The sequence below is a fragment of the Merops nubicus genome, unplaced genomic scaffold (genome assembly GCF_000691845.1).
Source record: "Merops nubicus isolate BGI_N331 unplaced genomic scaffold, ASM69184v1 scaffold15537, whole genome shotgun sequence".
Taxonomy (NCBI): domain Eukaryota; kingdom Metazoa; phylum Chordata; class Aves; order Coraciiformes; family Meropidae; genus Merops; species Merops nubicus.
In genome coordinates this window covers 15,478-34,474 of record NW_008622446.1, presented here as the reverse complement: position 1 = coordinate 34,474, position 18,997 = coordinate 15,478, and the positions used below count along the sequence as shown (strand labels likewise).

Below are 18,997 nucleotides of genomic sequence, written 5' to 3'. Positions count from 1 at the left end.
CCTAGGCGGTGCTGCTGCGTCTGAAGCGCAGGATTCACCAAACCCCGAGCCTCTGCTTCCCGCTGCCAGCCCGGGGATCGTTTGCATCGGCAATTAGCGGCGCTGCTTGGCTCTGCCGCATTGTGCTCGGCTCCTCGGAGGAGTGGGGCAGAGCAGAGGTGCTGCAGCTGCTGCTGCTTTCCCAGGCGTCAGTGATGTGCACGGGTTGGGTACCAAAGCACCTCGGGGCACCCGCCTGCAGAGGAGGGGGCTGTCCTTGGGACTGCCTGGGGTGAATTTACACCAACTCCAGAGCTCGTGTGGCCAAGGCAATGCTCAAAAGCATGAAAACAGTGGTATTGGAAACACTTTCCTTCACTGGTTCAGTTGTGGGGCGAGGGGAGCCCAGCCCTCTTGGCCATGAAGATTCCCCCTTGCCCTTGTCCTGGCAGGGGAGAGCCAGGGTTGCTGGCATATTCCCCAGCTGGGATGTCTTCCCACCGTGTCCCAGAATTTTCCAGGTCTGGTGTACTGCACTCAGAGCTATTGGGTGAACGTGGGTGCTGCCAGCTGAGCTGTGCACCCATGGGCTGTCCCCAGTACCACACAGCTGGCTATGGGGCTTGAGTTGAACATGCTGCCTGGTTCCCCAGCTCCCTTTGCCTGACACAGGGTAAATTAGCTGCAGTTAGGGGACAGAGTACATCCAAGCTGGGAGCAGTTGTGCTCATTCTTTGCTTCTGCTGCTGCATCGGGGAAGACACGCACTCAGGTGTCCGTCCTCTTCTGCTCTGCTCAGTGCGGTGATGGCAAAAGCCCAACCTGTTGCCAATGACTGTCTCTTTCTCAAACAGTTTTCCTGGGCTGTATTTTTCAGTCTGTGTGTATCTTCTGATAGGCTTTGCATTTTTTCTCAGTTTTCAAGGAGAGTTTTTCAACCTTGGTGAAAGAGCCAGATTAGTAAAAAAATGTTTGCAGCTGTACATGGGACTGGGCACTTCCAAGTTCTTTTTCTTCCTTTTCCCCCCGCCAAGGACACACTCACAGCAACACTGTGCTGCTTGCTTGTTTTCAGATTCTTATTAATTCTTTTGTAGATGAAAATGGATAATATTTTTGTATTGATCATATGGGGATGTAAATTTTCAGGGTGCAAGTTCTCTAGCATAACAGTTTCCCCTGCAATTATCCTGGTATAACATAGATAAAAGCAAACTTTTTTTTTTCCTTTTTCTTTGCCTTGTTGCTTGCATCAAAATACTCCACAAGGGGGCAAAGATTCCCATCTCCAGCTCGGTTTGCTGTCACTGCCAGCACCAGCTTCTGCAAAATGCTCTAGAGCACAAAATCTGCAGCTAGATCATCAGAAGATGGGATCACTGCAGGGGGAAGAAAGTGCTGTACTCTTCCAAAAATCTAATTTTTCTTTTGGGTGTAAATAACTATATTGTCAGCACAGCTGAATTTTCGCCAAGAATGCAATTTGTATGCACAGCCTGTCCCTGACAAGAGACTCAACAAACACTTTGGGTGGACAGGCAGCACTGGGGCTCTGCTGATGTCCCGCTTTTGTCAGGAGGAGAAATTGGTTCCACAGCATGAGTGTTTGTACAACACATCCCTCTTCATTCAGAGAACATTTTTTTCTCCCCACCTTGAGATGCAGTGGGAAGAAACCACAGTAACTCTTCCCTCTTGCAGTTTTACATCTGGAGAATCCCGTGCCAAAAGCTTTGGTGTCTATGCTGCAGGATGTGCTCCCTGCCACTGTCAGCTCTTCTGCTGGGGGTTTCTGTGCCTGACACAGATGGACACAACTGCTGCTAACAGTTAGTGTCCTCTCCCTGCCTGCAGCCACCTCTCAGCCGTGCCGTGGACCTCCACTGTTTTAGCAGTCGCTGTACAAAGGAACATCTAATTACTCTTTCATTAATGGGGGTATCTGTAGCATTTTCCAGGCACTTGGAGACTTTTTAAAGAAGTTTTCCTCCTGTCTCCTTGTGAAACACAACAGCTTCAAGCTCCCCAGTTACATTGCCTGTGCTGGTTTTGTCCCTCCCTGTAATCAGAGGACAGTGTAGTGCTCCGTGTGGGCTCACCCAGCCTCTCTGCTGAGGGAGTAGGTGCCTTTCAGGTTGGCAAATGCAGTACCTGTGGCTGAAAATGGGATTGCAGGGTGCAGGGAAGAAATCCTGGAAGGCTGATGTACACCCAGACCCTGACCTCTGCCACCCTCTCTTCTGCAGCCAGTGCCCCCACTGCTGCACTCAGAAATCTGGGCCATGCTGATGTTCCTGTTAACCTCAGCCAGTGTGAAAAGGGCACCTAGAAAAGACCCAATGCCACATTTTCTTCATCTTATGTTTTGCAGGATGAGCCCTGCAGAGTTTCCCCAGGGATGTGTGGAAGCTGGCACTGGCCACTCATCTCAGATCTGAGGCTTGGGGAGTGCACAAGAAGCTCCAGCTTTCCGTGCATTTGTTTTGTTGTGGCTGTAATACTGTACCACAGTGACTGTTCTTTCCCCATCACCTGTATCTAAGTGTGCAGTCTGCCTAAATGGACTCAGGGTAGTCATCATAGTCTTCATTTCTAGCCACTTTCGGTCAAGAGTCTTTTTGGCAAGCTACTTGTGCTTATTAACAGCTCAGGAGAAAACTATAGGCTCTGGAGGGTCAAGGATGCTCTTTCTGACTTGGGTAGTTCAGTGCCCCATGCTCTTGTAGCTGCTGTCAGAAGTTAAAACAATTCAGCTGATTTATTTTACTTTGCCCTGAAAGCCACGATCAGTATCTCAGGGTGGGGTCTGAAGCACCTGCTCTGCAGCAGTCTGTCACCAAAAAACCCCATGCCCCATCTGGCCCTGATGTAGCTGCTTTCCTGCCCACAAGTGAGACGGACAGCCAGATCCAGAGCCTTTTGGACCAGCCCCAAAGCTAGGAACAAGGCAGGAGGTAGAGACGCCATCCTTGCATTGGCATACGATCAGCTCATCTTGCTTGGGAAAGTTCAACTTTTGCACTGAGGCACAAACCCCTTCATCTGGGCAGTCCCCTTTGCAGGAGTGCCACCAGGAGCAGCATGGTCAGAGCCCTGCAAGTCCTCCTGCTGATGATCTGCTGAAGCACCTACAGCACTTGAAAACAAGTTCAGCCCCAAACCTTTTTGGCTTCATCTGGTGATGTGAAAGTTGATTAATATTGTCTTGAATTAATTTAATTACATCTATTGATTATTTCCATGCTTGTGTCCCCCTTTCTCTAGTCCCCTCTTCAGCTCCTAAATAGGAATGTTTCAGGCTTTTTGAAGAAGTTATCTGGAAAGGCAACTATCCCTCTGAAGAAGTTTTCCCCTATTTCTTGTAAAATGTGTATTTGCAATTGCAGCTCTGGTTTAATGAGAGGTGGTTTTGCCTGAGATACGCTGACGCTTCCATTTGCAACACAAATACAAAACAGAATTCATAATTTGGTCAATATTTAGGTCTTTCATATCATAAAATGAGAGCACTTTTTCAAGTTCAAACTTTGTTTCTTTTTAAATCAGAAAGTTTTCAATGTTTCCCCAAGGACTGAGTAAAGCTTCATGTTTTGGTCCCTGTACTCTAACTTCTGTAAACCAGCTATTTCCAGAGAGATTGGCCTGAAGTTCCACAGGATGCTTGTTGTTATTTTAGTAGTTTGGCCAAACAAACAAAACAATCCAGATGGCTGGACTGAGAGTTGTAAAGTATTTTTTGCTGTTTTTTGGATTATTTTTTTGAAGTTACAAAGGAGTGATTATCCACAGCATAGAAGTTTTAAAACTGCTTCATTTAAAAACTGAAGGGCTGCATGTGAAGTCGCTTTTTTTTTTACCACTTAAAAAGCTAAAAATGTTTGAAATTGGTTCAGATATTTGTATTTGAAAGTCTGCAGATGAGTAATCACAGCAGGTATGCTTTGTTCAAAATTGCTTTAAAGGACAAAGGCAATTTCACATTCTAGTCGATTGAGATATCATTTTTAAAAATGCTTGTAGTGGATCAACAACTTGAATGTGAGGCTGCAAGGTCAAAGTCATTTGGGCTGTTGGGGCTGGTTTTGTTTTTTTTTTTTCTCATTATAAACCTAACAATATATCAAACTTAAAAAAAATAAATAAATAAAATAAACAACCAAACCCAGATTATTTTTAGGGCAAAGCGCTTTCTTTCCTGTGGTGACTTTCTCTTCTGTAATTAACTCAGCCCATGCTCTGATGGAACATTGCCCATCTGGAGTTTCGTGGTCAGAATAAAGGAGGAGGTCCCCAAACCTGTGTGCACCTCAGACCCCCGTGCTGATCTGCTCTGTGTTTGCCACTGGCTTTTCTCCCTGCCACTGATTGGTTTTCTGTGGAGAAGTCCCTGAAAGCAGAGACGCCTCTTGCAATATTTTTGGGCCCTCCATGCTACCAGGAGGCTTTTAATTTCTTGGTTTTTTTTTTTTTTTTTTTTTTTTTCTGAGTTTGAGTGGCAGACCCCTTTCAGCCAAGAAATCATGGACACTGTAAAAACAACCTGTAGGGTGCTGTTTTTCCAGCCACCCTCTGCATCACAGCAGCCCCTGTGCCAGAGAAGGTGGCAGGCTGGGCTCGACGTCGATGCCAACCCAAGGTCACCACAAAAGAGTATTAAAAAGCATTTGCTGTACAGTTTAGGGAGCTCTTGTGGAGGGAGGATTTTGCTGCATATTGAGTAGTACAAATCCTGGCAATGCAAATGTGACTTGTGCTTCTTTTTGAGAGCATCATTGTGAATTTGAGTTAAGAACTATGTACCCTGCTTAGCTAAATACGGAGCAGACAGAGCTCTTGACATAGTGCTTTTGAATAAGCCTTGAATTTGGGCGGGTTTTTTTCCTGTTTTAATATGCTCAATTAAAACAAGGCAACCAAACTGCAAATAGGCGTTTTCACATTTGTGGAGGTCTGCTGTAATCCTGTGGATGCTCTGGGAAGCAGAGACACGAAAGTGGTACTCTGTTGTCTACCCGTTTGTGATGTGGAGGTTGCAAGAGCTGCAGAGAAAAAGTGATCTTTTCTAGTAAGGGCTGTGCTTGCATCTGTTTCAGAGGGACTGTTTAAGTTTTCACCATGAAATCTGGTAGTTTTTCCTTTCAGGCTCAAGTTAGACCCTAATGTTTAGCTGAGTGGAAGGTTGTTGAGATTTTCTGTTTAAATGCGGGAAGAGAATAAGTGCACTGAAACTAACCTATGATGAGATTTAGATCTGTTTTATGTGCGAGATGGAGGGCTGCATATTTTTTATCATAAATTACTTTGTTTTGCATATCTCTTTCTGTCAGTCTGCCTATCAAAATCTGTCATCGGGGAGTTTAACTGTACCCTGTATTAACCGGTGGCAGCCAAACCGTGATTTATATATTTACTTCTGTGCACGCAGAAACCCTGATCAAAGAAGAGAGGAAAAATTGATGGAAAACACCCACTCAAAGACCAATAACCGTCTGTTCTCTCTCTTTCTTTTTTTTTCCCTCCGCTTTCCTCCTTACAGCAACCACTTGAAAGGAAAGACAGCCAAAACAGTTCCCAGCACAGCGTCTCCAGCCACCGCAGCGGGCACACCGCGTCCCCCGTCCACAGCTCCCAGGCGCTGCCGGACTTCGCCGAGGGGCCGCCCGCCGATCCCCCGGACGCTTCTGGGCAGAAAAAGCCAGATCCATTCAAAATCTGGGCCCAGTCCAGGAGCATGTATGAAAGCCGACGTGAGTATGAAGCAGGTGTGGTTGCTACGGCTACGGCGCCGGCAGCTGCTCTCTGTGTATTTTCTTCGCAAAGAACGGAATCTTTTCGGTTTGGGTTGAGAATAGAAGGCTCTGGTTTGTTAATTTGGTGTCTGTCAGTGATAGCTGCTTGGTAGAGGTGCCGTTTCCTCTCTGATGAGGAAGGAATTTTGATCATCTCTAGGAAAGCGCACTCGGACCAAAGCTTAATACGAAAAAATCCTTTTAAAATTAAAGCCCATCTTTTCCCCTCTTTTTTTAATTTTGCTTTTAAATTAGGCTGAAGGAGAATTTCCAAGCTTGTTATCCAGATTCTAAGCTCTGTTTTGAAGTTAAAACTCGTTGTCTGATGTGCATCAGAATTTCGGAAAAGAGGGGAAGTATTTACTTTGCTGAAATTCATATCAGATGCTTTCCATTCTCACCCTGGGGAGCAGAAAATCCAGCTGAGCCATTTTACTTTGACCAGAGTGGACACTTTAACAATACAGATATCAAGTGCATATTCTAAGTGGCTTTTATGGCAATTAATAATCTGCACACTTGGCTAATATTTCAGCAGGGCTTTGACTCTGTTCCAAGACTGTAAATATGGTTTCAATCCGTTTCTTCTGTGCAAACAAAATAAACAAGCTGGCTTTGCTTTAATTGCACTGCTGAAGATGACTGAATCTGTGAAAGCTTCTTAAAGAAAGAAAGAGTTGGAGTATTAGGTTCATTTTCAAAAGCAACAGTTACTTCAGTTACAGAAAAGGGAGCTTGAAAGTCTTGGTACTGTAAGAATATCTACCAGGAGTTTGATTTTATTGTGCTAACTGGAAATTGATAAAACCAGTATGAAGTGAACATTACCCCAGAATGAAAAATGCTAGGACTGGTTTTTTTTCTGGCCAAATGAATCACTTTGAAATCTTATGTCCTAGAAAAATTAAACCATGAGTCACAGTTTCTTGGCTGAAGATGCATCTCTGGATTGAATGTCTCAGCAATGCAGTTTGTAGGTGTCTCAGCTGCAATGTGCTCCTTCACTTCCCAGGCACTCAGTGTACTGACTCTGCAGGTTCTTGGGCCAGGTCATCCTGACCTAAGCAGAAGTGCAGGGGTGGAACTTGTATATGCCTCTTGTTGAAATAGGAAAAAAGGGCAAGAGCTGAGGGACAGTGACTCCTCAGCCCCACAGAGCTGTGGGCAGAGCTCCTTCTCCTGGCCAGATGAAGAAGGCTGAAGCTGTCCCATGGCACTGGCATTACCCTTGCTCAGCTTACATGGTTCCCATAGGCTTTGTGCTGGCATTGCCTCTGACCCCCTGCAGCTAATTTCTACTTAACTGTTTAACTCATACTAATTAGTCATTAATATCAGCTTAGCAGCCTTAACTCCTGCCTGTCTTTCTGGATAAAACCCGAGGCTGAGCTAGGGAAATCCTGAAGTGCTCAGGCAGGCAGTTGCCTGTTTATGTCCAACTCTATGTGCTTCGTCCTCCCTCTTTCCTCAATGGCTGCAGGTATCTTGTAGAGTTTTTATCCTTGTCTGTGATTCGGGCCCTTCCAGAGGCCTTTTTGCCATCTCTTGACCTGCTGGCTTCCCACACCCCATCTCTCCCTGTGCCACAGTCCTTGCTGCTTGGGCCTTTCACTAGACTGGGATCTGCTACATCCCTTCAGCTTCCTAGTCTCACCTTTCCATGGTCCAGCATCTCTGTAGTGGGGTTAATCCTTTTCTATTGCTTCAGTCCTTATCTCCTGCCTCTTCTACCAGATGAGACATACCTGTTGTGATGTCAATGCTTTTCTACCACCTTTTTGTCCCATTGCCATTTCCTTCCCAGGAAGACATTTTCTCAGATATCTTGGTTTCATAGATAGAGGGTTTTTGAAGAATTGCAGAAGTGTGATATTGTTATGTCTTCTTGTAAGCATGTGCCACTAGAAACATCCAAGAGCTTATGAATTTCTGACCCTAAGCTGGAGTGAAATATGTTCCCTGGGGATTAACCTGCAGTTTTACCTAGTGACATGGCTTTGCTGCACGTAAGGAAAAGTGAAGAAAGAGAGGGACAATAGAGCCTAAGTGATAAAGGCAGTTGGACACGCTCTGTCTCCAGTCACAGACTGACTCCAAAGTGCGACTGGTGGTTTTATTAGATGTCAGTGGTCAGCTCCTTTTTCTTCACTCACCAAGCCCTCACCTTTCATCCCTCTCACCACTCTCATAAATGGAGACTGGTTCACAGCTGAAGCCAGGTGCCTCTTCTGCACTGGGAGCTTGTGGTGAGCCACCTGTGTTTGGTCTGCATGAAAAGTGGGCACTTGATGGCTGCTCTGTGAATCCTGCCTTTGATACTCTTCCCAGTGTTGCCCAGGCACTGGCTGTGTGCCTCTCAGACCACTCGTAAGGAGCTCTGCTGACAGGGAGCACCACAGTCTGCAGGATGGGAGAAACTGTTCCCCAAGCTTTCAGTTTCCATCTCTGTCTTCTCCACATGTGCTATTCTTCATGTTTTGACCCAGCCTCAGTTCCTTTTTACTCCAGTGCCTCCTTTGGCTGGTGGTGATCCAGTCAGACCACTGCATTCTTCTTTACTTGAGCATCCGTCCCCTTTGGCTTTGGGACTGAGGTTAACATCTGCTCTTCCGTGACATCCATGGCTTTGGGTGCTAGGTGTGACTCTGCATTCCTCAGGTGAAGGCATGAACAGAACTAAATGAATATCTAAGGTACAGCAGAAGGATTCCCTGCTAGAGCCAATACTGAGAACGGCTGGTGCATCCAGTAACTGCAGCTTTTGGTGGGTCCTAGAAGACCCTGCTGCCCGAGAAGCCCCAGCTCAACTCTCCCTGATGTCCAGGGCCTGTTCTCTGTGGATTGATGGCCTTCGATTTTAATAAACCTGAAAAGGATTATAAAATGTTCTTTTGGGAGGCAGGGTTTTGAATGCCCAACAAGTGGACTGAAAAACAGCAACAGCCTTTAGTGCTGAAGTATATGATGAAATCAAAAAAGATAAAATTTCAGAGCATTAGATCATCTTAAATGTTTTATTTCATCCCATTTGTGAGATTGTTGAGTATAAAGAGAACACAGTGCAATTTTTCAAGTGCAGTTGGCAAAAGAAGAGGAATTCATTAGCCCTAGCCCAGACAGATTTTTTTTTTAAATCTAAAAATAATAATATAACGAGATTTTATTCAATATATGAATACCTCGTCTCCAGGATGTTTCTAAGAAGTACTGACTCTATAATGACCACCTTCTGCCTTTTTCACTGGGAATGCATCCCACTGCTATTAACATTAATAATGATAATAATGTAGACATGCAAAGCACACAGGCAGCATTTTAACTTCTCAGAATTGGTAAAGTGCGTTCTTCCTTTGAGTACTCTTTGGGTCAGTATTTCGTTTTTCAAAAAGGCTACATTTGACTTATGTGACTTGTCTCACTGAAGCCATTGGTGGAGCCCCATTTGATTAAGCAGACCCATATTTTTGTAAAGGATGTATTTTATTTGTTTATTTACCCAATGCACCTTAGTATCAGGAAGTACTCCAGTTCTACAGCGGGGAGAGGCAGATACTGCCTGTTTGGGGGAAGAAAAAAGAAAAAGAAGAAAAAATAAGCTAGAATGAATAAAGCAAATCTAAGCAGTGGCTCCCTAACTCTATCTGGACTCTGATTGAGTGGCAGCAGATGAGAACTGCAACTTTATTCAACAAATGAGGGCTAAAGTTCCTTCACGTGCAGCTTCACTGGATGAGGGGATCAGGCCTGCAAGGTGCTGAGTGCTTGGGCTTCAGGCCAAGGAAGCTTATTTTCAAGCTGCAAACCCAAAGGGACTTGGATGCCTTAAAGCTAAGGCTGAGCTCAAATGCTCTGCTGCAATCTGGCCTCAAGTCACAATTCTTTGCTGGATTAAGACTTTTGAGAGTAGCTGGCTTGGTGCTAAGTGAATCTGCAAACACCTCCTTTGGTGGCGATAACAAATGCACTCTTTGCTGGTGCTGAGTTGTAGCTGCCTGAGCTCCTCTGTATCAGGAACTCACTGCTGCTGGTGGGAGTTGTGTGCATGAATCAGAGAGAAGGACAGACCCTTAAGGTTTTAAAACTAAAGTGGTTCCAAGATCCAGGGATGACATATGTGAAGAGCACTCAGTGAAAAAGCAATCGAATGGTTTAGGAGAGAACCATAAATCTGAAATCTCTCACTTTTATGTTTTATTGAAAAATATATTTTTATAATATGCTTTTTATTTTCAAATGTATTATTAAACTTCCTTAAAGATTAACACAATCTGTTGTCAAATTTTTCTCATGTGGCCCGATTGCTTTGCAAAATAGCGTATCCTACATATGGCCATCTGTCAAAACAGCAGTGACAAAATGAATTAATCTGAATTGCAGATGTGTTAATGAATCCCTTTGAAGGGCTTAAGCATTTAATTAAAAGTAAAGCAGAACATGATAGATAATTTTTAAAGCTTTTAAAATATTCTAAGTTATCATTAATATTTGAATTTTATTTTCAGGCACATAATTTATTTGGTAGGATTTTTCTCTCCCCAAATCTAATTAAAATAACACAAACAAGTCTTGACCTCAGTGTGTAGTGTTCACTCACCAGCAATTACACAGAATTAAAAATATTTACACAATGATACCTAACATTAGATACTTTCTCCCTAAAATAGAAAAGAAAAATCCTCTCAGGAAACTGAAGCTGCCTTCTGATCAGTCTGACTGTGAAGATGATAGTAAATGCCCTTGGTAGGGTTATGTCCTTTTATTATATTGATAGGAGCCAAACAGCTACAGTCATACACTTGAGCACACAGATGTGTCCATGCCCTTGGAGAACATCTTGCTAAAAGGACCATAGGACCTGGGTCTTGAACAGACTTTGCTGGTGTTCTTCTGGCACCTGCCTGGTCCATGGCACCACACCTTCCCCAAACCTTGGCAGCAGAACGTGTCATCTTGTCAAGAACATACTGAAATCACCTTTGGGAAGCTTTCTGTGCTGTCAAAGGGTTGATGATGATTGGAGTTGGTGATCTTAGAGGTCCTTTCCAACCTTAATGATTCTATGATTAAAAGGAAAAGAGAAAAAATGGAATTCTCCTGCAGTGGGATCATTTAGAAAACCAGGGCTTCCCTGCAAATATGGACTCTCTTGAGATTTATGGCTAAATCACAGGACTTTTCAACACTGAAACTCTCCATCAACTTCAGTGAGACTGTTCACTCTTAATTTCAGACTCGTCCTTATATCCTTTGCTGAATCTGGAACTTAAAACTTTTGTACTTTGCCAAGCAGTGAGTCATTGAAAGTGCTGCTGCTTCAAATGAGCTAGTGACTAAAGCAAACTCATACTGATTAATTTTGAATCCATCTTTTGTTGAAACTGATATCACACTGGGTAGGATTTTTTTTTTTTAATATAATATGTAAGATAATCGTTAAGGTTTGTATAGGAAAGTTTGATTAAAATGACCTCTAATTAAGCACTGTGTTCATTGCTCGTCACCACGTATTTAGAATTTCATTTAACATTAGAAAAAGATATTACCATTTGGAAACCTTGCTGTACCATGATAGTGGAAAGGTATTTTTTTTTTTAGAAAACTATTTTTAAAATGTTCTCAAAGAGATTCTTTCTCTGGGGGAAAAATAAAAAGAGTTCTTCAAATATACGTGCATGCATGTGCATAAATGTATAAATTTGTATGTGTTTATTATATACCCACATGTACACAGGCATGTGTCAATAGATGAGAAAATTAGTGTGTCATAATCTCTATTAGCTGTAACCTTAGCAATTTATGCATGAAAGCCTAACATGATCCATACAGTCAAAATTAATTAAATGAACTAACAAGAAAGCAGATACATTAAGCTTTGCAAAATTGTAAAATTAATATTACAGCTATGTCACCTTCGCCTGCAACTGGACTGAGCAAGGGTGAGAGAGAGAGAGAAATCAATTCAACAAGTTTTGGAGAATGTAAGATGTGCCGAGAATGTATCTGTGTCTTGTGATGTCTTGTTCTGGTGTCATTGCTGCTCTGTGGCGGGGGGCTCTTCATCACCAAGGGCGTCTGGCAGGGCTGTACTCCAAGGTTAGCCATGAAGGTGCAAAGTACTTGTTTTTCTGTGGACTGGCTAGTGGTGGATTTTGTAGGCGGCGGTGGGGGGGTATCATCTTCCCATTTCGTTCATGCGTTTGCCCACGTGGCTCATTGACAGGGCTGTGGCACTCACCTCTCCTTCCATTCCTCCTCACTGCCCTGGCAGAAGTCTTCTTACCACTTATGTGATGCTCTCCAAATAGCCTGGTTTAATTCAGGACAAGCAGACTGGCAAATTTTACCCCATTGGCCTAGGTACATTTTTTTCAGAAAGACTCAGGCATGCTTGAGATCAGGTCAAGATGCACTGAGTGACTCCTGGAGGCCAGTTTTCATTTGTTTTCAACAGTCTCAGCACCACTGTGAAATTTTCCCTTCAAGCAATGAAAGTGGCTCTTCTGAAGCCCTGCCGAATAACGGAGAACCTAAAGTAATTCCCCAGTAAGGGCAGCCCCAGGGTGTCCCACCTCAGCAAAGTGGAAGCATGGAGGTGGATGGGGTTTTCTAGGCTGTGCCAGTGAAACCCTGTACTGCAGAGCTGGCACAAAAAGTGGTAAAAGGAGTTTTGTTCAGTTTGTCCTCACGCCGTGTAGATGTGTGTTGTCTGTATGTTTGTTGTATCTGTGTTTCACCTCCCCGTAATCCTTCCAACAGAAGGAGTGTTACAGGGATGAACTTGCTGCTTTGAGTATAGACTTCTCTTTTTTTGTTTCTTTGGTTTGACACCACAGTTACACCTCAGCTTGCCATTGTCTCCAGCAGCCGTTAACTGGCTAGCTGGCACCCAAACTAGGATCATGAGTTCAGTGGGACTGGAGAGATGACAAAAAGGAAAGTGTAGAGAGATGCTGAGGAAGTGGGCCCATACTGAAGCTCTCAGCACAAGCCATTTTGCCCCTGACAGATCAAACACATGCTATTAATTGGTTGAGACCAGGATTTGCCAAAAAAGCCCATCAAGTGCTGGAGGGATGCTTCCAAATGCGTCTGCTTTTCACACTCCCCCTCAGTCACCAATGAATTCATTGTCTAGAGTCCTGATGCTGTTGCACGTCTGTATGGTGGTGAGCTCCCTCCAACCAGCTCACCTGGACAGGTGAACCACTCACGCTTCCAGCAGGTTCAGCACCTGCTTATTCTGTGATTGCATCCTGACAAAAATTAGCATCTAGTTCAGTAGGGCAATGTGCATGGGTCTTAAGCTTAATTTAGAACTGCAAGTAATTAAAATGTGATTAAAATATTAGATATAAAACCAATTTAAATGAAAATGTCAAAACAGATATCTATGCCTTAGCACTCACCTGTTCTTTTAAATTTTAGTATTCCCAAGTCTTAAATTCATACTGTAAACCTGTTGAGTCATTGAAAAGAAGCATCAGAGCCAACCAAAAGTCTTAAGACTGAAAAGCATCAGATGACTAGACCCAAAACTTTGAGAAACCGGCACCAACAGTGTAAAATGCAGTTAGGGACTCATGCCGATGGAAAGCAACCAGTTTATCATAGATAAACTCATAGATACAGCAAACTAGATGATGTTTCATTAAAGTGTTGTATCCCATATCTGAGTACATATTTATATAAATAACATTGCTGAACTACAGACTTTGCTTTCTTTACTAAAGATATAGGCAGCTGACTTGTAAAGGAACAGCTTTTTTTATCATTAATTATAAATTTTGGGAGGGGATCATTACAAAATTAATCAATGTTACAGATACTAACCCATAAATATTAAATGAACCTGAAGTTGTCTTCTGATATGGTTTAATGTTAGCAATTAATTTTGCATTTTTAAGAAAGAGATGAAAGCAAGCATGAATAAGTTAATACAAAACATTACTGTTCAACCACACTTCAAGGTTAGTACTACACTGTATGTAATATTCATCGTAAGAACCTTGCTGCTGTTCCATACTAATGAGCAGGTAAGGTTGGGCTTTTTTATGTTTCCAGCTGGTTTTATCTGTTCAGTGGTTTTACAGAGCGATAATATATCTATACACAAGCAAGTGAAAGTCAGAACTGCATTGTTTTCAGTAGAGCCCTTCTGTTTTACACCAACCAGGGATCTGTCCCATAGTTATTTAAAGCAGTGTCAGTAGACAGATATCAAACTATGCTTGTGAAAGTTAATTAAACAGTAGAAGTCATAACAAGTGGCTCTTTTCTCTCCCATGAAAGAGGAGGCAGCTGTATTGTTTCTGGCAGAGTAATTCTCTGTTGTACACATTTATTTATTGATGATTTGGAAGAGGCTCTTGCACTGCGTAATGATGCTAATATTGACTGAAGGAAATATAGTGATAAACAAATAGCATATCTCAATTCCTCTACCTAGGAAGTAGAAAACACCATATAATTTTTAATAGTGATGTAAATAATAATCCTTTAGTATTTAAAGCTATAAGTGTTCTTAATTATATCTAAAAATTCAAGACCACCTCATTTAAAGAGTAAAATTGTGCAGCAGTTCCCTCTACATGTACATCAGAGTAGTCCTGGTTTGGGTATAAAATGTGGATTTTGATTAAAAATTATAGCTTTCCTTCTTTCCCTTCAGTTCCAGATTACCAAGAGCAGGATATCTTTCTATGGAGAAAGGAAACCGGTTTTGGATTTAGGATTCTAGGTGGAAATGAGCCTGGAGAACCTGTGAGTATATCTAGAAGTGGTCATGTTTTAACTCACGTTATCTTCCAGGGTAACAGCAGTAGCATGCAGATGTCCAGAACTGCACTGTAGCAGTTAAAATAACCAGTAATAACATGCTACTGGGCATGTATGTTCATCCTACAATGCTTCCCACCCTCCCTCTAACAAAAAAACCCAAACTCCCATAAGTGGAATGGGTTTGGCTTCTGCTATACCCTGTTTTGGTGGTAGCCCAAATGAAAATCGCATAGGTCTGAAATTGCCTGGACACTGAGGAAAAAACATCCTGGTTAGATCTGCAGGTATCTTGATCTTCACATGTTCGGTTTTCTAGTTCCTTGATTCCCTCTTTGAATTCTCTTCACTTCTTTACCATAAATCCAGTGCCTGGGGAAGGTGTCGGGGTTTCATGTGCTGCACAGGTCAAAGATAGATAGTGGCAGCATAAATTTCCATGTATTCCCCTGCCAAAATTATTTCACTCTTTTATAGACAGGGAGGCCATGAATTCCTTTCATGTTGTGTAAGTCCATAGAACTCACCTAAGAAAAACTAAGAGTGAGTTGGTGGACAGGCGAGTGGCATGGAGCTTGTAAGCCCTAGAGGAAACTGAAAGGATAACTCAATCTCAGCTTCCTTGACATGACCTTCGGTGGTTTTTAACCATCTTCCTCTCTGGTCACTGTCTGGTTGAACATATTTCACAAGGCTATCTGTCATTAGAGTGAATGAGCTGCCTAAAGAAACAAGATGTCAATTTATTACGATTTCACAATGTGGCTTTATATTCCCATGGAGCTGCTTTCTTAGGAGCAACTTTCCTGACCAGCAGACAATTGTCAACAATTTCTTGGCCCTACTAAATTGGGTCTAACTACTAGTGCTGCTTGCTTCCAGCTGGCTGTCAAGCTAGTTCTTATTTATCACTATTTCCTTTTTTTTTCCTCCCCCTTCCTTTTCTTCTCCCCCTTCCTTTCTTTCTCCCACTTCCATTTTTCCTCCCTTCCTTTTTTTCTCCCCCCCCCTTCCTCCCTTCCTTTCTTTTTTCCTCTTTGTGCTGATCCACTAGATTTACATCGGTCACATTGTACCGCTGGGTGCTGCTGATGCCGACGGCCGCCTGAGATCGGGTGATGAACTGATCTGTGTGGATGGGACACCTGTTGTTGGGAAATCTCACCAGCTTGTCGTCCAGCTTATGCAACAGGCAGCCAAGCAAGGTCACGTCAATCTGACCGTCAGGCGCAAAGTGGTTTACACAGGTAGGCTGCAGCGTGGCTCTGCAGGGGTAGATTTTTCTTGCCAGACTCCATCTCTTCAGAAAACAGTTTAAAGAAAAAAAACCCTTCCTTGCAATACTGGGAAAACTCAAGGGATGGGGTGTTATTCGTCCTCTTTTGCCTGTTTTTAGTCTTTCTTGTTCTTGATTGAAATACATTTCAAATATTTTGTTTTCAGTCAAGACTCTTTCAAACTCAGTTGGCTTCCCCAGTCTTCATGAAGGTGTGATAAAAATGGAGAACTGTTTGGTTGCAACATATAATTTTTAATTTGAGTCATCCAGCAACAAACACTGTGCCTGACTGCTTGTGTTTTCTATTTACTTCCTAAAATACCTGTGCTGCTTGATAGCCACCCTTAAAATGGGAGTGAGGGGAAAGATGTTGAAGAGTCCACAGGAAGGGATGCAAGGGCAGAGAGAAAGCGAGGGCATTGTTGTACGGTGGCTGATGTCCCAGCCTCAAGAGAAGCTTCAACTAAGGTTGCAACATGTAGTCAACTAACTGGGGGATGATTTCTGTATGCTGAGTTATGCTAGGCATTGTGCACACTCTGCACAAGTGCGTGGTCTAAATGGACAAAAAGGAAGCTGGCAGAGAGACCAAGATGCAGACAGAAGGGACACAACATGGTAGCACTCAGATTAGTGACAGACAAATGTCTTGATGGCAAAGAAGATGAAGATACAAGCATGAGCTTTCTAAATTACATACAATTTTATACTTAATATTGAAGAGTAGCAATGGGGTGATGCCTCTCCTTGTGAGTCCCTTTAGGGAGTTGGAGTGTGGGATTTGGTTTAGCTCATTTATTCAAAAGAAAGGATATTATGTAGCTTTACAAGTTTAGGCATCAGCAGAAAAATAGGCAGTGATGTATTTTCATCTTAAAGAGCATCAAAATAACTTTCAGATTGAGTATTAGGCGTGCAGTGGAAGCTGGGACTAGAACAGTACCTCTAAAATAGCTCTATATTCTTATTCAGGGATGAGATCCTTCTGCACAGTATTAAATAAATGTTCACTTCTCATTTCTGTCCTTCGTCCGATTGTGGATTAAATGCCACATTATATCTCCCCTCTAATAGCCTCTCTCATTCCTGACAAAGGGCTGCCAATGTGAGAGAAGCTTTAGGAGATGAGCATTGGGAAGAAGAAGGGCAGCTGAATTTTGCTATTGTTTTTGTGCATAGATTTTCTATCCAGTTTTACAGCCTCCAGGCTGGAAATTGCCATAAAAGATTTAGGCGCATGAGAGATCTCTTGATATTTCATTCAGGGGCTTGTTACTCTAGACCGAGCTATTTCTGAATCATTTCAAACGTGGACACTTACTCTAAGATAAATTATTCAGGATCCCTTCTTTCACCTTGTATTTGCAGGCTTTTAAATACCGACATAACTTTGTAGAAAAGCCTTTTCCCAAATTTTTGGTCCCTTATTCCACCTGTCATCTCTATGTCAGTGGAAAAAGGTTTTTCACCGAAATGCATACTCCATGTTTTGAGATCCATATAGGGAAAAGTTCATACTCCTGTGTTCTTAACGTGTAGAATACTAAATATTCAGTATATACTTTGTGTGTAAGTGCAGAGAGGTACTTCTATCCAAGAATATTTTAAAGTTCTTTTTCTGTGGATCATGGGTTTACAGGTTTAGATTTTGTTTGGCATTTGTTTTCTTGTTGTTGCTTTGAAGATCTTCAACTTAATTTTGATTCACCAAATTGGACAAGTGACCTGATTAGCAGAGGCAGCCATTCAGTAGAGACAAGTACAATATGCTGCTCTCAGCTGTGCAAATGGACTGTGGAGAACTGGCTGAGTAACAAGAAGTGAAAGCTATTGTGGGCCACAGGCTGTAACCTGAGGTTGGCTCAGGTGAAGAAAAACACTGTGCTGGGATGTAGGCAGGGGGGAACTCTCATGATTTCCCAACAGATGATGGCTTATCTGCAATATGGTCCAGCACTTCAAGACAGACATGTTTGAGTTGGAGAGAGTCCAACTGGAGGAAGTCCAGAGGGCCAGCAAGAATAAAGAGAGCTCTAGAAAACATGGGCTGCAGGAAATATTGAACAAATCGGGATTGTTTAGCCTAAAGCAGAGAAGGGGGAGGAGGTGTTAAACTCCCCAAGACTATAAGAGGCTGCTGCAAAGAGGAAGGAAATAATATGTTCTCCATATGCCTGCTAGATAGTACTAGAAATAATAGCCTTATGTTGCAGCAGGGAAGATTTAAGTTAGATATTGCAACCAATAGATTGCCTGGGGAGATATTTAACAGCTGATTAGGCAAACATCTGTCAGGACTGACAGTAAGTATAGTTGGCCCTGACCCGAGCAGAGTGTGGACTAAACGATTTTTTTTGAGATTTCTTCAAGCCTTGGAAGCTGATTAGATTTCAAACTAATACCACTTCCAACTTCAGCTGCTGTTAAACAGTTGTTTAATATTAATGTTGATAATGTTCAATGGTTTTGCCCCGACTGTGCCAGATTATGCAGATGATAGTTGCTGGTTCTTCCATCCAGAAAAGCTTGATTCACAAGGTGTTTTGCTTTAATATGGGTGATTATTATTATTTCAGATCACATTAATCAAAGGCAATCAGTGCTGCTCAACTGAGAGCACTGAGTTGCAGAATACAGAGGTGTTGAGGGATGGGAGTTTGATATTGTTCTCTCTCTCCTCATGGCTTGTGCACCTATACATGGTTGCACATACATGACAGAAATAGGGATGTGATATCTAAAACAGGCACCTCTGACCTAGTGTAATCCAGGTTTAAAATGCCACAGAGCACCCAAGTACGTAGCAGTGCCCTGGTTTAACCGTGCTGCTGCTGTTTGGCAGAGAAAGCCTTTGGCTGCACAACCACATGCTGAGTATGTGTGGCTGCTGCCATCATCCAACAGAGCTGGTGCTGACAGCCAAAAAGAGGCAGAGTTCTTGGTTATTATGGCCATGATTTATAGATTAAACCAGGTGATGTGCTTTCCTTTGTTGTTTCTAAGCTTCTCCTCAGCGGATGGCACTTTTCAAGCACTAAACGGGTGCAGCCTGCTCCGAAAACAGCCTTTTCCTATTTTTTTTATTCCCTCCCCAGTCCCAAAGGCAGAGAATGAAGTCCCGTCCCCAGCCTCTTCCCACCACAGCAGCAACCAGCCGGCCTCGCTGACGGGGGAG

The 18,997-nt window shown here is 42.8% G+C and overlaps 1 protein-coding gene across 1 annotated transcript in view; it reads left to right on the top strand.

Moving 5' to 3' along the window:
• MAGI1 (membrane associated guanylate kinase, WW and PDZ domain containing 1) overlaps positions 1–18,997 on the top strand; it is a 75,507-nt gene that overhangs the window by 41,062 nt on the left and 15,448 nt on the right. The window contains 6 exon segments of the mRNA XM_008944793.1: positions 5,516–5,726; positions 11,669–11,753; positions 14,373–14,377; positions 14,443–14,528; positions 15,598–15,790; positions 18,918–18,997. The exon segment at positions 18,918–18,997 is cut by the window's right edge and continues 24 nt beyond it. Of these exon segments, the coding sequence (XP_008943041.1) occupies positions 5,516–5,726; positions 11,669–11,753; positions 14,373–14,377; positions 14,443–14,528; positions 15,598–15,790; positions 18,918–18,997 (660 nt within the window).